General features: G+C 42.1%; 1 protein-coding gene and 1 long non-coding RNA gene across 2 annotated transcripts in view; both read left to right on the top strand.

The window, feature by feature from the left end:
- Window positions 1-23070, top strand: part of LOC138961034 (protein mono-ADP-ribosyltransferase PARP14-like) — a 100998-nt gene extending 77928 nt beyond the window's left edge. The window contains exons 16-29 of the mRNA XM_070332634.1: window positions 1134-1361; window positions 1791-2012; window positions 7128-7245; window positions 7810-7901; window positions 8887-9114; window positions 9426-9647; window positions 12538-12976; window positions 14447-14518; window positions 14907-15097; window positions 17940-18116; window positions 19409-19613; window positions 19945-20090; window positions 20801-20975; window positions 22644-23070. Of these exons, the coding sequence (XP_070188735.1) occupies window positions 1134-1361; window positions 1791-2012; window positions 7128-7245; window positions 7810-7901; window positions 8887-9114; window positions 9426-9647; window positions 12538-12976; window positions 14447-14518; window positions 14907-15097; window positions 17940-18116; window positions 19409-19613; window positions 19945-20090; window positions 20801-20975; window positions 22644-22927 (2799 nt within the window). The 3' untranslated portion in view covers window positions 22928-23070. The remainder of the gene's footprint in view (window positions 1-1133; window positions 1362-1790; window positions 2013-7127; window positions 7246-7809; window positions 7902-8886; window positions 9115-9425; window positions 9648-12537; window positions 12977-14446; window positions 14519-14906; window positions 15098-17939; window positions 18117-19408; window positions 19614-19944; window positions 20091-20800; window positions 20976-22643) is intronic.
- LOC138963308 (uncharacterized) overlaps window positions 1-26472 on the top strand; it is a 304793-nt gene that overhangs the window by 80224 nt on the left and 198097 nt on the right. The window lies entirely within an intron of this gene.

The raw sequence follows: 26472 nt of genomic DNA, 5'->3' as shown, positions 1-26472 counted from the left end.
ACTATTATGGCGGTGTGTGGCGAAGTGACTCACGCACCTTACGCACGGATTCTGGCGGCGTGCTGACAACGGCATGATCAGTCAACGCTTGTATTCTGGCGGCGTGTCGCGAAAAAGCACTCTCCTCGCCCACCTTTGAGGGTAATTCAACACCCGTTATATCACTTTTCCTAATTTTAATGGCAAGTATTTCCACCGCCAATATAAAGGCCAGGGGTGAAAATGGACAACCTTGTCTTATACCACACTTCAAGGGAAACGGTTCTGAAATCCACCCTCCGTGATTAATACTACTAAAAGTGTCTGTCATTAAAAGCTTAACCCTTTTTTGAAAATCGTTTCTTTCCCGACCCCACCCCATTATCTGCATTTCAACTTGCCGGTACTGTCACAGGGGTAACAGAAGCAGGGATTTCGCTGGGTGTTCTATGCAGCGATATTGAATAAAAGACAACAAGAATACGTCCCACAAATATCAGTTTCTGTTCGTAGCGACCAACTAACATAGAGATTACCGTATGGCTTGCTGTGTGATACCAGGTTTGCGAGCAAGCTTTCAATATTTGACGAAGAAAAACTGTAAATCCGGTATTACACAGAGAACCATGAAGTATCCCGAGGCTGTTTATCCTACTTTTTCTTCTTGCTTGCCTTCCACCTCAAACTTACAGATGGAGCCAGAGTGTCGAAATTGAAGACGCGCCTTCTTGACCTGCTCTTCCATAATGACATTGCTGACATCAACATCAAAATAGAGCGCAAACACATTTGACAATAGAAAACAGCGTCAATATTCTTACAGATCGAGGAAACAACAAAGTTTTTGAGAATGGAGTTTGTCTCCTAGACTTGAACATTACAGTGGAAAATTACTTCCGAATACGTTTTGGGGTTTGAGCCGACCTCATTTACACGATATGCACACGTGTGAAGATACGGTTTGGTTATGACATGGGTCTCTCAAGTTTGTAGGTTAAAGTAATATATCTTTGTGCCTGCCGTTCGCGTATTAAATGCGTTTGACATTTTCAAGTTAAAGAAGTGTTGTTGTTGTTTTTGTTGTTGTTGTTTTGTTGTTTGCAAACGCACGTCAGCTTAGCTCAGTGTCTCCTGGTCAATTTTATTCCGCACAGGCTGACGTCATTGTCAATTCTACTTCCGTGGATTTGAAACTCAAAAACGGTGCTGTGTCCAAGTCCCTGCTGACGGCCGCAGGACTACAACTTCAAGAGGAGTGCAAGGCGAAATACCCAACTAATCTACTTACGGGCCAAATAGCGGTGACCAGCGGGTACGGCCTGGCCTGCAAAGAAGTCTACCACATTGCCTTACCGCGATGGGATGGGCCCGTCAGCAAATCGGTATGTTTGTTCTTCACGGTTGAGGTTCACGAAGCGAAACTGGGTTAGGGTTAGGTGCCCCCCAAATAAGTGGCACGAAACCGCGGGATTGGATTGGTTGATATTGAGATTTAATTAGATTTCGACCAACCAGACTCTACAGCTTGTTTCCACCCCATTGGTTGGCACTCAGATTTGCTTCGTGCACCTCAGCAAGGTTCCCACAGCAAAATAGACCCGCGACCACTGATCAACATGAAAAGGACACAAAATGGAATTTTGTAAACGTGCTTTCAAACATGTTGCGACTTCCTTACGGGAAAGACTGACTTCGAAAATTGTTCAGTTTTTCTTCTTGGTGTAGACCACTGTATCAATCTAAAAGGGTAGATTTACGCAGGGTACATTTGTTGTCAGAACATACTTATGGATCTTCCATGGTTTCCACAGATACTACACGGCTACGTGATGGACTGTCTGGACCTCGCCAGTGTTCAAGGCTACACCTCGGTCGCCTTCCCTGTGCTGGGAACGGGTAACTGTAGCTTTCCCCACGACGTGGTGGCACAGACCATGCTGCGAGCTATGGAGGAGTTTCAGGACACAAGACCCCTCTCCCCTCTGAGGGAGATCACGGTGGTCGTCTATCACACAGACACACAAATCTTACAGGTAACGTGTTTCTATTTTGTGCGAATCTGAATAAATACCCACAGACTGAAGCCCTGTATTGTGCCTCCTTTGATTCTGCGTATTTGTTAGTGTGACAATGACACAGAAAAAGCAGACTGGAAGCTGTCAAATCAGAAGGCTGTTAAAGGTATGTAGCTCTCATTACAACCTTAGTGAACACGTCACCAGACCGGTATTTCAGAGCTTTGAAATATGTCTGATTAAAAGTAGTAATTTAATGGCACAGTAAGCCTCCCGTAAACCATCACAGATACTGTCAAGCTTTTACACACATTACAAACACCCTTTCATTTAAACACTCACCGCTTGAGAACATCCTAGGTGCCTTCCGTAAAGAGCGAGCAATTTTCAAAGAATTTATTTTTGCGTGGTTTATCTTACCCCTGAGCCATCGTGAACCCGTGTGATCCAGTTTTCTTTTTTTCACAATGTAGTCGTCAGTTTGTGATTTCAATGCGACTCGATGTGAGCTTATCTGCAATAGCACGTTATTATTTACCTCTGAATCTAAACACAACAAACGGCTGCGAGTCACACGGACTCTAGCGATGGCTTTTGACTGTTCAGAGGAACTGGCGATAGGCATAACCGTCGTCTGCTACGAGAACCACGACCTTGCGTGACCCTGCTTCCGGGCTTTTCTTTTTTCAAACTTTCAAAACTTCGAATTGTACTGATCTTGTCTTGATGAAAAAAGAATAGATTTATGATTTAAGAATGTTTGTGTAACAAACTGTCAATTTATTATTTAGATTTTAAAAGTTAGGTCTAGCGCCAAAACGCACCGTCCGATTGTCTGATCAGACAATCCGCAAAATTAATTCTTTAAAAATTGCTCGCTCTTTAAGTAGGGCACCTAGGATGTTCTTAAGCGGTGAGTGTTTAAACGAAAGGGTGTTTGTACTGTGTGTAAAAAGCCTGACAGTATCTGTGATGGTTTACAGGAGGCGTACTGTGCCTTTCAGTAACGGATGATGATTGTAATTAAGGGTAACGTGCAATAAAAGCTTCCCAAATTCGACTTTACTCGCTCCGTCAACAGTGGGCGATGTCGTTAGCACACAGGGTCTGTAAGTATGCCATTTGAACGTGAAATAAGGTTTACGGAATGAATCCAAGTTCAAGGTCAAAACTCATCCCTTTTCATCATGATTTTGCTTCAGTTTTAATGCGCTGTCACGGTTCACTCCGTCTTCAAAGTTGGTACCTTGCAACAGCTTCCTTGGATATTTCGCAACGTTGTTCTTCCCTCTCATTTTCTACCACATCCTACACATACAAATAAATGCATTCAACAATTAAGGGAAATAAGTGTGATTTAAATCATACATTTTCAATATTCAATATACCAGTAGAATAATTCAGATACACATGTTATTCACAATCTGAAACATTGCCGATTTAGAACGAATATTTCTATCTACCAAACCTAACTTAAAGGCACAGTGCGCCTCCCGTAAACCATCACAGATACTGCATAGTACAAGCACCCTTTCATTTAAACACTCACCGCTTGAGAACATCCTAGGTGACCTCCGTAAAGAGCGAGCAATTTTCAAAGAATTTATTTTTGCGTGGTTTATTTTACCCCCGAGCCATCGTGAACCCGTGTGATCCAGTTTCCCTTTTTCACAATGTAGTCGTCAGTTAGTAATTTGAATGCGACTCGATGTGAGCTTATCTGCAATAGCACGTTATTATTTACCTCTGACTATGCACGAAACAAACGGCTGTAGTTCACAAGAACTCTAGCGATGGCTTTTGACTGTTCAGAGGAACTGGTGATAAACCGTCGTCTGCTACGAGAACCACGACCTTGCGTGACCCTGCTTCCGGGCTTTTCTTTTTTCAAACTTTCAAAACTTCGAATTGTTCTGATCTTGTCTTGATGAAAAAAGAATAGATTTATGATTTAAGAATGTTTGTGTAACAAGCTGTCAATTTATTATTTAGATTTTAAAAGTTAGGTCTAGCGCCAAAAAGCACCACGGTCCGATTGTCTGATCAGACAATCCGCAAAATTAATTCTTTAAAAATTGCTCGCTCTTTACGTAGGGCACCTAGGATGTTCCCGTTTGGTGAGCGTTCAAATGGAAGGGTGTTTGTACTGACAGTATCTGTGATGGTTTACGGGAGGCTTACTGTGTGCCTTTAACTTCTAAAAACAAGAACAAGTAAAATTCATCATACCTTTTTTGGAGTGAACACTGGTGAATAACTTCGTCTAGTTCTGTAGTTGCTGTAGTTGTCTTTGTAACGAAATTTCCCCGAATTTATACAGGTGGTTATTCAATAAAAATCCATAAATCTGGCCACAAAGTGACCGCTTCGTGACCACCTACTTTCTTTCTTTCTTTCTTTATTTGGTGTTTAACGTCGTTTTCAACCGTTCAAGGTTATATCGCGACGGGTGACCACCTACCCTGGTCTTAACAACAACAACAACAACAACAACAACCTTTACGAACTCACAATCGTGACTGCCTCTTGACCACCTATAATTTCTTGACAGCAATTCTGCCTTTACGACACTATCTATACATATAAATAAAAGAGTGTCTGTCTGTCTGTGTGGGTATGTGTGTGTCTGTCTGTCTGTGTGTGTGTGTGTGTGTGTGTGTGTGTGTCTGTCTGTCTGTCTGTGTGTGTGTGTGTGTGTCTGTCTGTGATCGCCAAAGCTCCGAGAAGGGAGGGGGCAGGAAGACGATGTCGTGCATGTGCACTCCTGTGACTGTGAAGATGTGCACCTGACCACCACTGCCGACGCCGCTGCGCTGCCAGCCCTCCAATCCTCCTCCGCCTCCCCCCCCCCCCCCCCCTGAAGAGAGAAACTTTTGGTTGTGGCTTGGCTCTTCTAAAAAAAAAAGTAAACTTGCCCCCCCCCCCCCCCCCCTTTCAATCCCCAGATCCGACCCCCCCACCACCACCACCCCCATTCCCACCACCACCGCCGACTCAACAACTACCACTCCCACTAGCCCTACATCATCAACACCAACCCAACCACCATCCCCAGCACCCCCATCATCCCCCATCACCACCACACCAACCCCTTCCTTACCCCCCTAAAAGAAAAATGAATTATAGCAATCTCGATGTCATCACTGCATGTCTACTAAAACGGCTACATTTCGTCTACAACACATCAAAGCACAAGCCGCGTCTGCATCCCTCAGCAGGTTCACGTCATATTCCGGAGTATTCAGATCAAAGCACGAAGCCGCGGCGTATCAGCACGATTGCAAAACTGAAGAGAATTCTCATGCCCTCGTACAGATAAAACACTCGAAAGAATTACACGCACTTGTCACACACAGAAACAGATTGCATATAGATCTACACTTGATCATTCAAAACAACAATCGCGCTTTCTGTATATGTCTCTGAGAATTCACACACGCACACACTAGCTCTCTCTGTCCTAAAATATCAATATGTGACAAGACAGACAGAGAGACAAACAGACAGACAGACAGACAGAGACAGAGTGATGAGAATCAAAGTGCGTACTCATTCTGTGTTTATCTGAACGACGAATGCACGAGAATATTCTCTTGGTGTGCAAATGTGGCGGCACCGTGCTTTGTTTTTTTTAGTTTTTTTTTTTAGAATAAAAGTAGTCGTTTTAAAATGTACCTGTTTGTACAGCGAAGAACAGTCGAGATAACTATAGTTATTGTAGCGATATCGGAAGAATACTCACATCAACATGCCGAATGGCACAAACAGGATGTTTACATTCGAACGCCTTCGAAGATTTTCCATTCGTTCCATTTGTGACTATTTTAATAGATTGTAGCGATGTCGGAAAAATACTCTGGAATATTACGTGAACATGCCCAAAGACACAAACAGGATGTTTACATTCGAACGCCTTTCCATTCGTTCCATTTGTGACGTAGAGGTTTTCCCGGTAGCTCTCTTTCTTACTTTGAAGTTGCGTCCCGAATATTCTTTTGAGAGAGTATATAAACGAGTGAAAGCCAGGTGTTTCAATATATGTGCGAAATGAACTTCAATGCTCATTGCACAAATTGTTGTTGATACTCAGTTATCAAAATGCCTTCTAAAAAAAAGCAATCAGAAAGAAGCAAGCTAGCAAAAAAGCGGCTTGCGGTGGCCAGAGCCAGATCGGCCGAAACTGCGGACCAGCGTCAAGACAGACAAGAAACCGACAAAAGAGCAAAGGCCAGGGCCAGATCGGCCGAATATTTTGAATATGTATTTTGACTGTCAATGCATGCATTTAAGCGTTTTAAACTCTTACGTACAAATTGTGGATTCTTTCTAATAAGTGTGTACCTGCGGCCAGGCATCTCAGCCACGATGACTGTGTGTGAATGTGTATTTGTACGTCTCCATGCGTGTCAGCCACGGTATGTGCGTGTGAATGTCTGCGTATAAATGCTTCTCTTTACATCACTTAATACATTTTCTTTTTAAACATACACTTTTGAACCGAACTCAGAATGTTTTATTACCTGCGTGTGTGTGTGTTTGTGTGTGTGTGTGTGTGTGTGTGTGTGTGTGTGTGTGTGTGTGTGTGTGTGTGTGTGTGTGTGTTTGAGAGACGCACACAGACAGCCATAGACAGACAGAAGAGCCCGGGCGAAGCCGGGTCTCTCACGCTAGTAATTAATACGTGTTCACCTGGTAACCCTCATTAACTTATTTCACGACTTGACACTTGCAATAACTCTACCTCTACTATGAATACTTTATTTTAACAACACCTATAAACTTCCTTTTATGGCAAAAGTTGCATAACCAATTTCTTATACAATATTCACTATCAACTTTCGTTGCTAACAAAAATATAATAAACACTTAAAAATACAACACTCCTTATTGACTTTCATTCTTAGCAAACATACAATAAACCGTTATGAATACAATATTCACCATGTAATAGACATAATTATGTTGGGACACTATTACTGAATATTATTGGAGTAGAAAAGTTGATTTTAAGATTCTGGCACATAGCAGTAAGCACATTAATGCTCTGCAACCTTTTAGTTGTTGGTTTCTTTCAACGTTCATCTAAGACTGAAACAAAATAATGAAAACGTACAATGTATGAACCGTGTCCAGGCTTTCAGAGAAGAACAGGGGCGAGGCACCGGCCTTTCACAGTCTTCCAGAGCTTCGGTGCCCGCTAAAGCAGGTATAGGCTTTCCCAGCCTGATTAACTTTGCTTCATCCGATTCAGGTAATTTGTTTGAAGTACTCGTCGTTATTTTTATCTGTGTTACTTGTAGGACTCTCTTTGGTCATTTGATGTTCTTGTATTGTAAACCTTTCGCTTTTGAATTCCTATGGAAGGCCGAACATGGTTTACAGCTTGGGGAAACGGCCATGTTGTAACTTTGGAAGGAATTACCAATGTAACCTTTTCTGAGTATGCGCAATCGTGTTCATAGTTCACGACAAGTTTTATCTATAAATGAGCAGGACAAAATTCACCGGTTCGATTCTAACATTTTTAATAGACGATTTTCGAAAAAAAGCTCAGACAAATGTCACGTGGGAAATAATGTCCCGTGGGAAAACTTTCCCACGTGATATTATAGGCCAGTCACTAGCGAGAGGGTGTGTCTCAAACACGTGTATAGGAAGCACATGGCAATGTTTGTCTGCGCAGATGCAAGAGTGCTCACTCTTTCACAAAACATACAAACCCGACAGAATTATTTTAGGAATTGGTCTATTCTGTCACATGTGAAAATCTGACTTTTTCTCTGTGTGTCTGCATATCTGTTTGTCTGTGTTTCAGAAGGAGCAAAAGCATCACCGTTGGCAAAACTGAAGAGTGCAGCGAAAGGCAAGTTAGCAGTTGTGACGACAGGGCTGCTAGCGGAGCAACAGGTACACTTGCTAAAGTTACAAATTGCAGATTGTGTTTAGATTTAGGCGAGAAAAAAATCGTGTACCATTAAATAGCATACTTTACTCCATGGTTGGCTCTTTCTTGGTACTTTTTGGTATCATTTTCGGAGCAGTGAATTTGTAGCATATTTTGTTTTTACATGTAGCCAAGATCTGACTTGGTATATAATATATATATATTCCAGTGGACTGAGAATCGGGACCACGGTGATGGTATATATATATATATATGTGTGTGTGTGTGTGTGTGTCGGTGTGTGTCGGTGTGTGTGTGTGTACGTGTGTTTGTGTGTGTGTGTGTTTGTGTGTGCGTGTGTGTGTGTGTATGTGTGTGTGGGTGTGTGTGTGTGTTTATGTGTGTGTGTTTGTGTGTGTTTGTGTGTGTGTGTGTGTGTGTGTGTGTGTGTATGTGTGTGTGTTTGTGTGTGTGTGTATGTTTGTGTGTGTGTGTGTTTGTGTGTGTGTGTGTTTGTGTGTGTGTGTGTGTACACCCGTGACACGAGCATTTAACCAGTGCAGTGGGTTTGTGTGGACGTCACATTTAAATTCTTCCAGTAAGTATCCCCCAATTTTTCCCTTTTGTTTTTGACAAGTGTCTTTAATAACGTCATATTAGGCTTTAAAAAAGTTGAGGCGGCCCTTTGGCGACCTTCTTTATCAATAGAATTGGTTAAAATGTTGGTCAAATAGTCTTTGATTCTGTCAGGACTCTGGGATTCCATTTCAGCTTGAAATGTTAATCATTAATTAATTAATTAATTAATTTGTCGAGGAAAATGTTTTCGAAATCGAAATTGCAGTATCAGATACAAAGTATTTCCATTGGATTTCTATTTTTGTTCTGAATCTAAAATATATATAAATATGCTATGGTTGAAACAGTAATAAGCTCAAAAACAGCCAAAACCTGTTTCATGCAAGTTAGATTAAAAAGAGACTCCACACAAGCTTGGTCACGTTGCAGGTGGATGCAGTGGTCAATTCTGCTTCCCACGAGTTAGATCTGACCAAAGGGGCAGTGGCCGCGTCCATCCTAGAAGGTGCGGGACAGGAGATAGAAGATGAATGCAAGACCAAGCGTCCCGATGGCATTGAGACAGGAGAGATTGTGCTAACCAAAGGATACCAGTTACCATGCAAAGAAGTCTTGCACACCGCCCTCGATCCATGGCAGGGACCTGCTGATGAACAGGTGCGGGAACTATACCTATGTCCGTTTTTGACTCACCTGAAAAATTGGTTATTGAAGGTAGACCTGTAAACATTGACATATTTCTAGGGTTTCGGGACTCCCAGACATGACGCACACATGGTTTACCTTCGTCAAAGTTCAAGGTCACAACTACTCGTGTTTGGGAAAAAAAGAGAACAGTTATCACTGCCTTACACGTGTTTGAAGCGAGAGCTTTAAAACTTGATGCAAATCTAGGATTATAGGATTTCAAGACATGACCCAATCTAGAGGGCCTCCCCAAATGTAAAGGTGCATTTAATGTTGAACAGATCCTCCACAAGACTGTCTTAGACTGTCTGGACGTGGCCAGTCAACGCGGACACACCACCATTGCCCTCCCTGCCATGGGTACCGGCAACCTTAACTACCCCCATGACGTCGTTGCCAGGACCATGCTGGATGCAGTGGATCACTTCCAACGGACCAGACCTGACACCACTCTGCGAGAAGTCAGGATTGTGCTGTACCACCTCGACATAAAGAGCGTGCAGGTACGAGACATGACCCAATCTATATTAATTAAAATATTTAAACTAACTAACTAACCGGTGATAATTTAAGTTATTGAGACATCCAATGAATTTTCTCGATTTGCTCAAAAAATCCCTTCGTGCACTGGGATTGTTTCAATAACGATATTGTCGGTACCGCCAGAGAAATAAGAAGATACAACACGCACATTTTGCTACGCGCATTTGAATAGGCATAACTTAGTCACGCATAACCCATATCACCGGCGCAGACCTCTAGACAGGAAAGTTCCATCGTTTAAAACTGAATTATATAGAAACTCATTTCTCCCATCTACTACACAACTCTGGAATTCTTTACCAGACTATATAAAACTTAGTGATTCCCTAAGTGAATTTAAGCACTTTTTGTCAAAAAACGATTTAAGTCCGCCGTGTTATTTTTATTCTGGAGATCGCATGTCACAAATAATTCACTGTAAGCTCAGGTTATATATAAGTGATCTCAATAACGATCTAGTGAGACGTCACGTTGCTACAGATGCATCTTGTGACTGTGGATTCCCGTCCGAATCCGTACAACACTTCATATTCGATTGTCCAAATTATCGCGAAGCACGTCAAGAATCTATACATACCCTCCCTAATCACACAATTCACCTCCCCCACCTTTTAAACGGAGACAGACAGTATTCTTTAGATTTGAACAGGAAAATTTTTTCCACCGTACACTCGTTCATTGAACGTTCAGAATAAATGCTCTACAAGCCGGACAACAACTTTAACTTCTGCACATCTCCTACCCATCCCTCTTCTTTTATTCATCTTCTTTCCCTCCTTCCTTCCTTTACTGTCTTCTTTATCATCATTATGCAACGTTCATTACGTTATTAATAGATTTGGTTTATTGAGACAAATTTTTCACCCGTTACCGCCTTATGTTGTACTGTCATGCAGGAACACCACTATAAGCTTCTAGCTTGTTGCTGTTTCTGTGAACTTTGTATACATGTCATGATTGTAACCTTTGTTAAAATAAACTTATGTTTAAACCAATAGGCATAACTGTGTGGTCAGGTCGTGGAAGATCTACTTTTGTGTGGGCTGTCTCAAGTGTGTCGTGCTTTCATCACACGCAAACTCTTGTTTTAATTTCTGTTGGTAAATTGCATGCAGTGTAGCGTTAAGCTAAACAGTGATGATCTTTCAGAGAGACCTCATTTGAACTCGGAGAAAGGACTGTGTTCTTAGTTACTTGCGATTCGAAACCTCTAGTCGAGCTTCGACGGATTGACTGTGCAGAGTGACTCCCCTGGGTATGGCTAACCGCCAAGGTCGACGGTTAGCACATTTTCAAAATAAATGTGGCATGTTTCTCGTGTGGTATCTTCACTCATCTGGTACTAAATATGAACGGTAAGAATGCTCTGAACCCTACACGTATTATATCCCCATCGTTTTTTCGTTCACATTTGCCCAACATGTTAGTTTGCTGAGCGGGGTTTGTGTCGTCTGCAAGGCTAGGGCAATCGAACCACTGCAGCCTCATTCCAAAGACAAAAATTGCTCGTCACGTTGCACTGAGTCTGCACCATGAGGCAAGCTGGTAATAAGTCTTATATGGTACGGACGTTCTAAACCCTACACGCTTTGGATTCCTATTGTTCTTGCCTTGAAATAATAATTCGGAAAACATTCATTTACTGAACAGATGCAGTCGTATTTCAGTGTAGTCTGCTACGTATATTCCAAATGCTGATCTAGCTGGTACGCTATCGGAATAACACTTGTGTTTTCTGTTAGCTGCTGGGAAATGTATACTAACTCATAATTTGGTAATGTGGATAATAAGCTACGGCATGATTATGAGAAGAGTCTTCGCAAGTCGAAACGGAAAAATTAGACACAGCGGGTTCTATTTTTAGATCAGTGGCAACTGTGGCACAGGCACATGCAATCTGTCAGAAAAAACCCACTTCTGCTTTAATTGAGAAGCAGGAAATGTATGGTATTTTGGTATTGTGGAGAATATAAGCTACATGTCATTAATTAAATCTGAGGATGAGAGTACAGTCTCGCTTAGGCAAAGGGCGGAAGAATACGCTCTGTGGAAAAATTAGTGCACTCCAAGAGTGCGCTAACAGTTTTAGCGCATCGCCATTAGCCAATCAACTCGTTCACATCAGTCATGTGACACCAGTACTTACTGACAATACGTATTATTTTGCAAAAAGTCTTCATAAGAACCTTTCTTAATTCATGCCAAGTTTTAGATGTCTAAGTCAATTCCTTCCTGGTCGGGCCCGGTACTTCTCAGTTGGCCCTTGTATTTTGCTACAGGAGAGAAGTAAAATAACTTCGCTAAAATAACTTAGCTGTGGAAATATTGCCAATTTTGACCATCAAGGGATTAAGTTGCGTTGCTTGTATGAACATATTCATTGAGTTCTTTATTACGATCAAGGTTAATCTTTATTATTATAAAATGCTTGAATACTATATCGGGTGATGGTTCATAGGACTTTTCCAGCTTTAATTTTTAAAGCGTGCTCTTTCAAAGCAACAGGGCGTATCGTTTGGTAAATGGTGTATGTACCAGCTCACTTACGTCACGATACGTATAGTTTGCGGTTTCTTCATAACAGATACCTGATTTACCTAGTCGTCAAACTCCTACACTGCTTACAAATCGCCAAAGACTTAGCCGTCACTTTGGGCAGATTTTCCAAATATGGGGGAAGTTAACTTAAAGGACTGCCTTAAACTTGCTAAAGACAATTTGAAGAAAGGCCACAGCGAAAACCATGAATCGTGTCTTGCACCCTTTCAGAGCACCTCCGTCCCTGAATGAAGTTTAAAAAATGTCCTTTTCGTGGCTTTCCGAGTATTTCCTTGCTTTGGTGTCTCACAGGCGTTCGAAGCAGCTGCAGCTCAACCACGCCTGACCCATAATGCATCTCTACGTTCTGTACCCGCTACAGCTCAGCCATCCCTTACCCATAATGCATCTCTACGTTCTGCACCCACTACAGCTCAGTCATCCCTTACCCATAATACATCTCTACGTTCTGCACCCACTACAGCTCAGTCATCCCTTACCCATAATACATCTCCACGTTCTGCACCCACTACAGTTCAGCCACCCCTGACCCATAATACATCTCTACGTTCTGCACCCACTACAGCTCAGCCACCCCTGACCCATAATGCATCTCTACGTTTTGCACCCACTACAGCTCAGCCACCCCTGACCCATAATGCATCTCTACGTTCTGCACCCACTACAGCTCAGCCACCCCTGACCCATAATGCATCTCTACGTTCTGTACCCGCTGGGCAGAGCTCGGTCGGTGAGTTCCTTTATTCATTTCCTTCTTTACTTTGATTTTCTGTCTTGTGTGTGATCTCTGTACTGACTGTGTTTTGCTATTTGTTTTTCACAGATTGACAACGAGAAGAACTTATGTCATGATCAGTGCTATTGAACGAGCCTGCACCGCGTAGATCCGTGTAGGTCATTCTGAAAATCATGATCGATCCGTTTGGGGTTTTATATGACATAAAAGCATCCTTCCACTTGGACAAATACTAAAAATGCACCGTCAATCTGCTTTTTGCGAAGAATAATAATTTATGCTGGACTAATTTCATTCGTGACACCTGTGTCAAATTGCGAAATTAGATCAGCAAAACAAAATGTCCACCCTGCAGAGGAAGCAGTTAGGCTGGGTTTTGTTTGTTTGGTATAGGTCCCAGAGGAAAGATGCTCTTCTCACATGTAGGATTAGGCTGGGTTTTGTTTGTTTGGTATAGGTCCCAGAGGAAAGATGCTCTTCTCACATGTAGGATTAGGCTGGGTTTTGTTTGTTTGGTATAGGTCCCAGAGGAAAGATGCTCTTCTCACATGTAGGATTAGGCTGGGTTTTGTTTGTTTGGTATAGGTCCCAGAGGAAAGATGCTCTTCTCACATGTAGGATTAGCCTGGGTTTTGTTTGTTTGGTATAGGTCCCAGAGGAAAGATGCTCTTCTCACATGTAGGATTAGGCTGGGTTTTGTTTGTTTGGTATAGGTCCCAGAGGAAAGATGCTCTTCTCACATGTAGGATTAGGCTGGGTTTTGTTTGTTTGGTATAGGTCCCAGAGAAAAGATGCTCTTCTCACATGTAGGATTAGGCTGGGTTTTGTTTGTTTGGTATAGGTCCCAGAGAAAAGATGCTCTTCTCACATGTAGGATTAGGCTGGGTTTTGTTTGTTTGGTATAGGTCCCAGAGAAAAGATGCTCTTCTCACATGTAGGATTAGGCTGGGTTTTGTTTGTTTGGTATAGGTCCCAGAGAAAAGATGCTCTTCTCACATGTAGGATTAGGCTGGGTTTTGTTTGTTTGGTATAGGTCCCAGAGAAAAGATGCTCTTCTCACATGTAGGATTAGGCTGGGTTTTGTTTGTTTGGTATAGGTCCCAGAGAAAAGATGCTCTTCTCACATGTAGGATTAGGCTGGGTTTTGTTTGTTTGGTATAGGTCCCAGAGAAAAGATGCTCTTCTCACATGTAGGATTAGGCTGGGTTTTGTTTGTTTGGTATAGGTCCCAGAGGAAAGATGCTCTTCTCACATGTAGAAATCTGGAGAAATCGCTGTTGGTGCACGCGATAACTTGCACAAAAATGACTGTTCCATTCAGTGCATTTTCCTTTTGTTTGTCTCGGAAGAATGCACAACATGATGTACATGCTCGCTTGTTTCTAATACTATTTCTCAAAAGACACATAATTACTTTGCAATTTATAATTTTCTGTTAAACTTTTGAAATATCTCTATGTGAAGTGGCCAACAGAAAGCGATCTGGCGGATTCTTGAGCTGGTTCGGCAAAAGCAGGTCATCAAGAAAGATTCAAGGTACCTGTAATGTGTTACCCCTTTGTCAATTATCTGGACCTAACTTGTGTAAATCTAATAACATGGCCGTGTTCATTTCATTCAGTAACCTTTTTATTTTGGGGTCTTGATTTTGGAACTGTAGCAGTCCATGTGTTGGGGTTTTGTTTTGGGTCATGTTGAGTATCCATTTGCTATTATAGTTCGGGTTTTTAATGTCGCTCTTTTTTGTGGCTGCATGCAGTGGACATTCCCCCCCCCCCCCCTCCCCAAGACCCTGACAAATCTGAAAAAACCAGGTCTAAGAAAGAAAGGAGTCTTAACATTGAGTTAATCAACAGAGATTGTGATAATAAAATCTGAAAAATAAAGGTATCAGGTGTTCATCAGAGGAAACTGTGTGTTAAAGCGATAGAGCAGGGCGGTGCAGTGGCAGCCTCGTCCTTTCTGGCTCCCAAAGAACCCAAAGTGTTGATCATTTACGCCGAGAACCAATGGCACATCGATGACTTCAAGGAGCAGTTCAACCAACTTGTGGATGGAAAATTCACGCGGACAGAAATAAAATTCGAAACACACAGCGAAAACTACAGTGCTCAGGTAACATAACGCTGTTTTGTGATTGTTTACATTATCTGGTGTGTATAGGCTCAGTCCGTGTAAACAATACGACTGGCCGCCTCAGATCTTTTCCCTGGTAAAGGCCTGCAGGACCCAGTTCGAGATGATAAGCCGAATCGTTTTCACTGGAAGGACTGTATAGTTCAGCGGGAGAAAAAATAGGCTTAAATGTTGCACAGAGGAAACTATCGAAACATAGTTAACTTTCTCCGGCAATTGATGGTTTTGGTAATGGCTTTCAGTGAGACAAAGAGATACACAACTGATACACTAAACCTGGCCTAAGGACCCTCCCAAGGCGAAACAAAATGTACAAATTCGTGTACTAAACGGCAATGTACAGAAATGAACAGGTTAATGCTTTAGGCCGCTGCTAACGGCACGATATCGTTTGGCTAGCAAATATGCTAGCGGCACGATATCGTTTGGTTAGGCTGCTAACGGCACGATATCGTTTGGCTTGGTCTTCAACAAGCAAATATGCTAGCGGCACGATATCGTTTCGCTTGGTCTTCAACCAGCAAATATGCTAACGACACGAAAAAAACCTGGCTTTAGGAAGGCTAAAGTTTTAACAAAACGGAATGATGAGACTGAATAAGCTTGAACTTGTATCCTACGCCGATTGATAACCAGGCAAGAGTGTAGTGTACGTCATACATCCTCAGCGGTCACGTCACTTTAGTAACAATATGGCGTCATGTATGACGTACTTCACATGGTGTCTTGGTGAATCCCGCGATATGTGTATGTTTGATTTTTATATCTCATATATATATAATGTATATATTTTATTTATTTATTATTTTGTGTGTGTGCGGATTTGTAAAGCTGGATGAGACCGTAGCCTTAAAACTCTGGTTTATCCCGCTATAAGAAAACATTATTATTATTATTATTATACCCCCAGTAAAAAGTGGGCTCTAACTCTATATACTCGTACAGCACTGACGGCGGAGCAGGGGGGACCATAGCCCCCAAACAAATGTATTGGGGGGGGGGGGGGGGGGGGTGGCAGAGTATCCTTTGGCCCCCCCCCAAAAAATCTGCCTAAAAAAAAAATGTAAAGTTTACACGGTACACCCCCCCCCCCCCCCCTCCCCCCACCTGCTCATCAACATTGTCAGACTTTAAGGGCCGAAAAGTTTCAATACCCGGCTGACAACATTGTCCGTATTGCTCCAGCCCCCCCCCCCCCCCCCCCCCCCCTCCATCAACTTTTTCCTGACAACTGATTATAAAAAACCTTGCTCCCCAATGATTTTGACGCTCCGCCGCCCCTGTAACAGGAAGATCTAGCTCCCATATCCGCATTCGGATAATTCTCAATGCTAATATGATGGGTGTGTATTTTATTGTTTAGAGGTCAATTATTGTTTTTGCTGGTGTTATTGATCCGCAGATCTTACACTGACACACACACACACACACACACAGAGGCACACACACACATGTATGCGCGCCACACTGTCGCACAATTCCACCCCTCTTCCGCTCGCAAACTGTCTCTCGCAAACAAACTGATCACAAAGTTTAAGATTAAACACATTTGGACAAATATATTTATTTATTTATTATTATTGCTTAACGTCTAGCTGACTACGGAGAGCCGTCTCAAGTTGAAATCACAGAATTAGCAACATCAAAGTGTTCATCACAAAGTTTAAGACCCAACATATTTTGTAATAAATAAAAATCCCATTCAATCTGAAGAGTCCAAACATTAATACTAACAGTTGAAATCACAGAATTAGCACATTGAAGTGTTGATCACAATGTTTAAAGGGGCAGAAAACAGCTAAAAACAACTTTGTTTAAAAAAAAAACTCTTTGATGTATAGGAACCACTTTAGTGAAAACTGCACATCGATAGCGCTGTTAGTTTGGCTGTAAATAACGTTTAACTTTGTAGTGGAAGTAGAATGACGTCATTTTTATTTTAAAACGGGCGTAACTCGCTTCAAAATTGACCAAAATTGATGCCGTTTTTTTGCTTTTGGCGTTTTGAACTGGCGTGTATGTGATGTCTGGCAGAATCGCGTCACAGCTTCATGTAAATCACTATAGGAATCGAAATGCTGGCCAACATGCAAACACCGATCATTCTCCGCCATGATGGACAGCAAAACGCGGACGGAAAGAAGAGGAGTCACGTGACAACGGTAGAAAAACAAAGGCTGCTTGGATCGGAACATTTTTCTCATAAACCGGAAGTGACGGGGAAAAATGCTCAACTCAACAACAACAACAACAACAAAATGCCTGAAAAACAAGAAAGGGTCGTTTCGTTAGCATCTGGACCACGAATTTGCTTCACATCCAATATCGTTTCGCTAGCATCCAAGCTCTCACAGTTGCTTCGCGTACGATATCGTTTCGCTAGTATATAAGCCCTCGAATTTGCTTTATATCCGATATCGTACCGTTAGCCACTCCGAATGCTTTATCATCAAAGTCACACATAATTAGATATATAAAGGATTTATTTCCCGAGAAGAGAATATTTCCTAAAAAGAGAATGTCGTGAACTAATAGAAGCGAAAAATAATCGGCGACATTGACATTCAAGTTGCCATATTTGGATTTCTTTAAAAAATGAGTGTGTACTATCTTTTCTTTGTAAGAGAAGTGTGTACTATACATTTTGGCAATATTTGATTGCGAAAGAAAAAGTGAGCGAGTCAGGGAGAGAGAGAATGGGGGGGGGGGGGGGGGGAGGGGAGAGAAAGAGAGATCAAATCAAATTTTATTTTACGAGGTGTGTGGCATAAGAAAGAGAGAGAGAGAGCATTAAATTTTCGAAATCGTATGTTTTATTCAGATTGCGGCAATTGAGCGCATTGGACTGCAACACAATGTGCAAACTGATGTTCAGTCAAGCAAGGAACGCATTGTACTGCATGGATTCAACAACGATGTGCTGGATGCCTACGCAGCTATATCAGACTTCCTGAAAGACAACTTGGTGGCTAGTATGGTCCAGTGGTGCTTCATCGAAGTAAGTGATTTGTAGCTATTTTACAATGAAAAAAAAGTCTTCCTATTGTATCTGTTGATCTCTATTTTGTTTGGAGCGGGGGCGTATTAACACCTCCGTCAATCTTACGAAATGTCTGTACTGTGAAAGATACTGGTCTTCAAGTTCTTGCTTATAAACAGGTGTTTGAATTGATATTGCTAAATGTAATTTCCGGTGCCCACATATTAATTTTGATGAAGACCTTCAGTACTGGCAAAGACTTTTAGTAACCATGCACTGAAACAAACGCACACTCAGTTGTATATAAGCAAAACAGTGCCTGTCTTATTCTATCAATTATACAAATCCAAAAATATCAATTGTAGCCAAGTGGCGTATCCAGTCTTTTTGTGTAATTATCTCCTGCCCGACTCAGTTGCCTCCCCTGTCTATTATCTTCCCCTGACCCAAGTTGTGTCTCCCGCTAGGATTATTGTGTGTTTACTATCGTAGGGTAGACTCTTGACCGGATTCCTTTCTAACCTCTTATCTCAGATTTAGGTGGTCATTATGTAATGTGCCGCCAGACTGTCTGGGTATCGTTGGACGGCGTTTTGTCAAGTGGGTGTCATTTCTTTTGACAGGGTACATCATAGAAGATGCCAGGTGGCTTGGAGGTTTTAGTCTCTTACCCCCCCCCCTTCTTTGTAACTGGTTGTAATCTAATGAGCCTTATCCGGTGTGCGTAATATTTCCGGTGTGTGACACCTCTGTAACGATTTCTGCCTCTTTAACGATCCCTTTCATTTGGCAGGCAATCTTAAGTAGAACGCCCCCCGTTGTCTGACACCTAGGTAGCCTCCCTATTGGCTATCGGAAGTGACCAGCCTTTAAAAGACTGAGCATTTAGGCCAGAGGAGAGAATGCGATTTGGGATAGCGAGCTGTGTGTTGCTCCGATTGTGTCGGTTGATGTGAACGGTCGAAGTGCTGACCAAATTTGTCGCGAAGTTGTAATCGGTCGACTTGTGGTTGTAACTGAATTCCGAAACCTGTGCTCTTGTGTTTCGCGACTATCGTCAGCAGCAGGTTTTGTGTTCCTTGTGAACCTGTGCTCTTGTGTTTACTGTTTCAAGTGTGCTCACTGAGGAGAATCTACACTGCTTTCTGGTGTCTGCTTTCTGGTGTCCGTTAATTAAAAGTCACGTTATCGCAACCTCTGTCTTGGCGTCTCATTTATGCTTCCTGGCCTATTTCCCCCACTTCCACTCCACCCTATCACACAATTATACAATAGTTCATACACAAAAGACTGACTGCACGTGTTGTCAGGTACAGACACTGGGAACTGAACGAGTCGGTTACCACTCCAGTGTCAACGCCATCATCGAGGCTGCCTACAAGAAGCAAGAGAAGACAGTTGAAATCAAGGATGCAGATGGTGACGTCTACGTCATTGACTTTCAGGAAATGGTGGAGTATAGACAGAGCGACCCACAAAGTAGACTGGATGTCAACAGAAGAATTATAATTCAAGGTTTGTTTGATTTTTCTGACAGATTCCAGAGTGGAGCTCGGCATTCAAAATGATAATATAATATAACATATTGACGAAATTATAGACGAAGCTAAGTGACTCTGATAAATGACAGGCGACCTTAACTTTGACAGCAACATATTCACTTGTGAAATCAAAATATAAAGAAATTGTATTCATCCCATCTGGGGGAATGGCGGTTATAATTAGCGGATCATGAGAAATGCGAGTTTCAGCTGGATTATTAACAGATCAAGGCTGTCATTCTTATCCGAGACTGGGCATGTATTCATTAGTAAGTATTTACCAGCCTTGTGTGTGCTTGTGTCAGAGTCAGGTACAGAGCCACCTCCCCACTGGGCCTCGCAGAAAGACGACCTCAACATGGTGCAGCTCAAACCCACAGCCACAGAGTACAAAGAAGTGGAAGCCAATTTCTTGTCAAGTGCGGGCAACAAAAAAGTTGTTGTCACGGCGGTATGTGCATATTGGCGTGTGTGTGTGTGTGTGTGTGTGTGTGTGTGTGGAGGATCGGGGGTAGGCGCTATGTGAGTGTGAGTGAGTGTGTGGTTGGGGGGTGTTTTGTTTTAGAGAAATGTCTGATGACGTCATATCCGGTTTTTCTTTTTTTTCATCATTTGTGTAAAAAATTGATTGATATTATGGTCAAACATTCTTTGACTCAGTGCGGACTATAGGATTGCATTTTAGCTGGAAAACGTAAGAATTGGTTAATTAGATTGTTAATAAAAGTTGTGATTTTGCGAATTGCGAAGGTTTGCTAACTGATTTGAAAAAAGAAAATTACATTTTGTTCCTTATGTTATCTCTTTAATTGGATTGAAAACAAGCTAAAAAAATCAAGCAAATCCTTTGTATGAAAATTAGGTTAATTGGGCTTGTGTTTCCGAGACAATTTGTCAATGCTTTCTCGTCTGTGGGGTTTCGGCCAATCTATTGGGTGTACTAATCTTTGTGCAAAAAGGAAGTGCATTCAGTTTCATCCACTGATTGACTAAATATGTATTAATTATACAATGATAGGCTTCCATTTGATCATCTAGGATTGTCGCCCGACTAAAGTCGAATTGAAGTCCGACGGAGCAAAGCAAAGGAGGCCGCGTCAATTAGGCTGTCAGTGTGCGTCATCCAAGATGATGACCGACAAGTTTTATGTCTTGTTCCAGATTGATCGAGTCCAAAGCCGGACGCTGTACTCCCAGTACCAGACCAAGAAGACCCAGCTTGAAGCGCAGAACCCCGACATCCAGAACGAGAAGACGCTGTGGCACGGAACTGCATCGGACGCCACCGACAACATCAACCGATACGGATTTAACCGCAGTTACTGTGGAAAGAACGGTATGTTCTTCAGTCATCGTAACACGCTTTGATTTGAACTGCGGGTTAAACCGCAGTACTCATAGCGCAACGAACGGCACGGTTTTTTATTCACCCCAATGCCCTTTGGTTTCGACAATAAACAAAAACTATCACGAAAAACAAGAACATTATTAAAACACAAATTCAAACCAAGAATGGCAATGATAAAGAAGGATCAATGTAAAACCTTTAGTTTTGCTAAACGTTCCATAAACTTAGCTTTCATGTGTGTTTTTACATTTAGTCAAGTTTTGACTAAAGGTTTTAACATACTGATGGGGAATCGAAACGAAGGTCTTGGTGTCTGTGTATGTGTGTGTGTGAGTGTGTAGAGCGATTCAGAGAAAACTACTGAACTGATCTTCATGAAACTTTACATGAGAGTTTCTGAGTATGATATCCCCAGACGTTTTTTTCTTTTTTTCATACATGTCTTTGATGACGTCATATTCGGCTTTTTGTGAAAGTTGAGGCCGCACTGTAACGCCCTCATCTTTTAATCAAATGGATTGAAATTTTGGTCAAGCAATCTTCGACGTCGCCCGGACTTTGGTATTGCATTTTAGCTTGGAGGCTTAAACGTTAATTTAATGAGTTCGGTCATTAAAAATCTAAAAATAGTAATTAAAATTATTTTGTTATGAAACGATCCAAAAATAACTTCAACTTAGTTTTAATCATTTTCTGATTTCAAAAACATATAAATATTTTATATTTGGATTAAAAACAAGCTCTGAAAATTAAACATGAAAATTATGATTAAAATAAAATTTCCGAAATCGATTTGAAAACAATCTCATCTTATTCCTTGTCGGTTCCTGATTCCAAAAACATATAAATATGTTATGTTTGGATTAAAAACAAGCTCAGAAAGTTAAAAAAAATAGCGATACAGAAAAGCGTGCTATCCTGTTCAACGCAACCACTACCGCGCTGTACTGGCTTGCCAATTTCACTGCCTTTTAAACGAGCGGTCTTGGTAAAAAAAAAAAAGCCGTACGTTCAGTTTCATTCAGTGAGTTCGACAGCTTGGCTAAATGTTGTAATTTCGCCTTACGCGACTTGTTTCTTCTTGATTTTGCAGGGTTAGCAGTCTAGTGATTTGCACTATATATATATCCTTCTTTGAGGGTTTTACAATGAATGATCTGTCTTTTAGTTAGCCTTATGCGAAATGTAGCCCTATCACAGCACCGTTTTAAATCCATCTGTTCTTACAAAATGTGTGTGTGTGTGTGTGTGTGTGTGTGTGTGTGTGTGTGTGTTGACACGATTAGTGAGCTTAATAAGGCACTAGGCCAGACATGCGCATTGTAACAAAGGCATACGTCACGGGACATGCGCACTGCACGTTACTCCCCACCATGCTAGAGAATATCTAGGTCGATGTACCTTACATGTGCTTGCCTCTACTAAGAAATGAATAACGCTTGGAACACACTGACAGGAGTTGCCTCCGTGTATGTGCTGAACTGAAAGACGTTACATGTGTGTGTGCGTGCATGCGTGCGTGTGTGTGTGAGTGAGTGTGCACGCACGTACGTCAGTGTACAACTGTGTATGTTTGCACTGATGCTGCATGTTTATGTGAATGTGCGATAGCTAATTATTCACAAAACAATTTAATTTAATTTTCTGATTGTTAAGCTACCAAGTTCGGAGCGGGAGTGTACTTCGCAGTGGACAGCGAATACTCCATTCGGAGCACCTACAGTCCACCGGACGGATCAGGACTCTGTCGTGTTTACCAGTGCAAAGTCCTCGTCGGACATTCTGTCGTCGGGAACGAGAAAATGAGATTCTTGCCGCAGAGACGAGGTTCGGATCGGTTCTACGACTCCGCGGTCGATTCCAAGATTCCAGGGATGTATGTCATTTTCAATGACACTCAGGCCTACCCAGAGTACCTGGTCACCTTCAAGTATCAGTAAGGCACGCGGAACACTGCGGTTAACAACTAACAGAAGAAAATGAATTGTACCATCGGTCTGAAGACCAGGAATTGTACCATCGGTCTGAAGACCAGGAATTGTACCATCGGTCTGAAGACCAGGAATTGTACCATCGGTCTGAAGACCAGGAATTGTACCATCGGTCTGAAGACCAGGAATTGTACCATCGGTCTGAAGACCAGGAATTGTACCATCGGTCTGAAGACCAGGAATTGTACCATCGGTCTGAAGACCAGGAATTGTACCATCGGTCTGAAGACCAGGAATTGTACCATCGGTCTGAAGACCAGGAATTGTACCATCGGTCTGAAGACCAGGAATTGTACCATCGGTCTGAAGACCAGGAATTGTACCATCGGTCTGAAGACCAGGAATTGTACCATCGGTCTGAAGAACAGGAATTGTACCATCGGTCTGAAGACCAGGAATTGTACCATCGGTCTTAAGACCAGGAATTGTACCATCGGTCTGAAGACCAGGAATTGTACCATCGGTCTGAAGACCAGGAATTGTACCATCGGTCTGAAGACCAGGAATTGTACCATCGGTCTGAAGAACAGGAATTGTACCATCGGTCTGAAGACCAGGAATTGTACCATCGGTCTGAAGACCAGGAATTGTACCATCGGTCTGAAGACCAGGAATTGTACCATCGGTCTGAAGACCAGGAATTGTACCATCGGTCTGAAGACCAGGAATTGTACCATCGGTCTGAAGAACAGGAATTGTACCATCGGTCTGAATACCAGGAATTGTACCATCGGTCTGAAGACCAGGAATTGTACCATCGGTCTGAAGACCAGGAATTGTACCATCGGTCTGAAGACCAGGAATTGTACCATCGGTCTGAAGACCAGGAATTGTACCATCGGTCTGAAGACCAGGAATTGTACCATCGGTCTGAAGACCAGGAATTGTACCATCGGTCTGAAGACCAGGAATTGTACCATCGGTCTGAAGACCAGGAATTGTACCATCGGTCTGAAGACCAGGAATTGTACCATCGGTCTGAAGACCAGGAATTGTACCATCGGTCTGAAGACCAGGAATTGTACCATCGGTCTGAAGACCAGGAATTGTACCATCGGTCTGAAGACCAGGAATTGTACCATCGGTCTGAAGACCAGGAATTGTACCATCGGTCTGAAGAACAGGAATTGTACCATCGGTCTGAAGACCAGGAATTGTACCATCGGTCTGAAGACCAGGAATTGTACCATCGGTCTGAAGACCAGGAATTGTACCATCGGTCTGAAGACCAGGAATTGTACCATCGGTCTGAAGACCAGGAATTGTACCATCGGTCTGAAGACCAGGAATTGTACCATCGGTCTGAAGACCAGGAATTGTACCATCGGTCTGAAGACCAGGAATTGTACCATCGGTCTGAAGACCAGGAATTGTACCATCGGTCTGAAGACCAGGAATTGTACCATCGGTCTGAAGACCAGGAATTGTACCATCGGTCTGAAGACCAGGAATTGTACCATCGGTCTGAAGACCAGGAATTGTACCATCGGTCTGAAGACCAGGAATTGTACCATCGGTCTGAAGACCAGGAATTGTACCATCGGTCTGAAGACCAGGATCCATGTCCTTGATGCTGTGTGTGTTGTCTTTTGGATTGAACGTTAAAGTTGTGTACTGAACATTACACTACACACATTACAGTCGGATGTTTGTACCACCGCGTTTAGAATCGCAAAGGATTTTTTTCATACTGATAATAGCTGTTGTTTTAATTTCTATTTCTTATAGTATTTCACTTTTAATGTTGTTTTGTATAATGTATTCAACTACTGCAATTGCCACTTTTGATTGTGTCTTAGTTTGCTGTTTTTATGTAGTTCGTGCAAATTAAGTATGTTAAGATATCTGGGGTAACAATTACATGCTTGGTTTTCTTCAGAGAGATATTCCGTAACCATCATTGGGTTTTTTAGTGTGATTTTTGTTTGTTCTTTATTGTGTGATTTTGATTCATAAACCCTCATTAATACTTACTTTGTTTGTTTTTAGTGGATTACTTTTGTTGGGATGCAATAGTTGTTTGACTCGTCTGAGCAATCGGGAGTCTTAGTAACGAGCAGTGTTAGGCCGATGACCCGAGTCTTAGTAACGAGCAGTGTTAGGCCGATGACCCGAGTCTGGTTGATCCTGTTCAAACTTCAAGGTCACAATAAGGGTGTAACGTTCAGGTTAGAAAGTAGGACTTTCTTGAATGTTTATGGAGCTCAGAGTCAGATAATTTCTGAGTCATATAATGTAAGATGAAGGTGAGTCGTATGAGCAATCGCACTTGTTGTCACTGGATTTTATTTAAAACACATTTGTTTAGTTTGTTTGTGGCCTTTTGTTATGGGGGTGGTGGTGGTGGGGGGGGGGGGGGGGCTAGTTGTTGTTAATATGTGTTTATTTAATTCATTACCCGTCTGCAATATACACTTAATTTTGCTTTTGTATGTAAGAGAACTCTGTGATAAAAAATTCTGCTTTGGGGTTACAATATTTGAAACCTCACGTTGACCCAGGCACAAAATCTTGTGATAATATTATTTGTCATATCAGGCAAGCTTTAACGAATCCAGCTTTGTTGCCGGAGTAGGAATTGACAACAATTATGACGCAGGAATGTTTCGAGTCCAATATCCTATGGTTTAACAAATGTACATTGAAAAATGATTTTCAACAACAGCTCGATCATAATGGGGAACCTTTCTGCAACTAATTGACATTTTAATTATTTGATCATAGTATGTTGCGGGGTTTAATAGTCATAAATGCAGGAATATCATGTGTAAACGGCAAGCCGTGCTGGTCATGGAATTAACGATAACATTAAAACATTCATTAAAAAGTTTTTTTATTAAAGGGCAGTTTAACTTCAAAGTTGGCCAAGTAATAAACCGTCGATTTGGCTAGCCACGGACCACTTGTATTCTGAATGTGAATTCCTTATGTGTAAACGATCATATTCATCAACGCAGGTATGTCCAGGCGTTTACATAGGATAAGTGCGTCCCCTTAGTTGGACACGTAGGCTACCTTTACATACAGCCTAACTGTTGTATTTGCCGAGATGGAAAGTGTTGGTGAAGTAATGACATGACTATGTCGTGAGAGACACCGATGTCAGTCTGCAGCCAGGCTGTGGATATGTGGTATGTGTCTCGTATCCCATGCCAACGTGTGGACAGCTCTGTACTTGGGTGAGAATTGTCTTATCCCATGCCGGCCAACGTGTGAACAGCTCTGTACTTGTGTGAGAATTGTCTTATCCCATGCCAACGTGTGGACAGCTCTGTGCTTGTGTGAGAATTGTCTTATCCCATGCCAACGTGTGAACAGCTCTGTACTTGTGTGAGAATTGTCTTATTCCATGCCAACGTGTGAACAGCTCTGTGCTTGTGTGAGAATTGTCTTATCCCATGCCAACGTGTGAACAGCTCTGTGCTTGTGTGAGAATTGTCTTATCCCATGCCAACGTGTGGACAGCTCTGTGCTTGTGTGAGAATTGTCTTATC

The sequence above is a fragment of the Littorina saxatilis genome, linkage group LG3, assembly GCF_037325665.1.
Source record: "Littorina saxatilis isolate snail1 linkage group LG3, US_GU_Lsax_2.0, whole genome shotgun sequence".
NCBI lineage: Eukaryota > Metazoa > Mollusca > Gastropoda > Littorinimorpha > Littorinidae > Littorina > Littorina saxatilis.
Note: the sequence above shows the minus strand (reverse complement) of the source record. Positions and strands in the feature narration are given on the sequence as shown.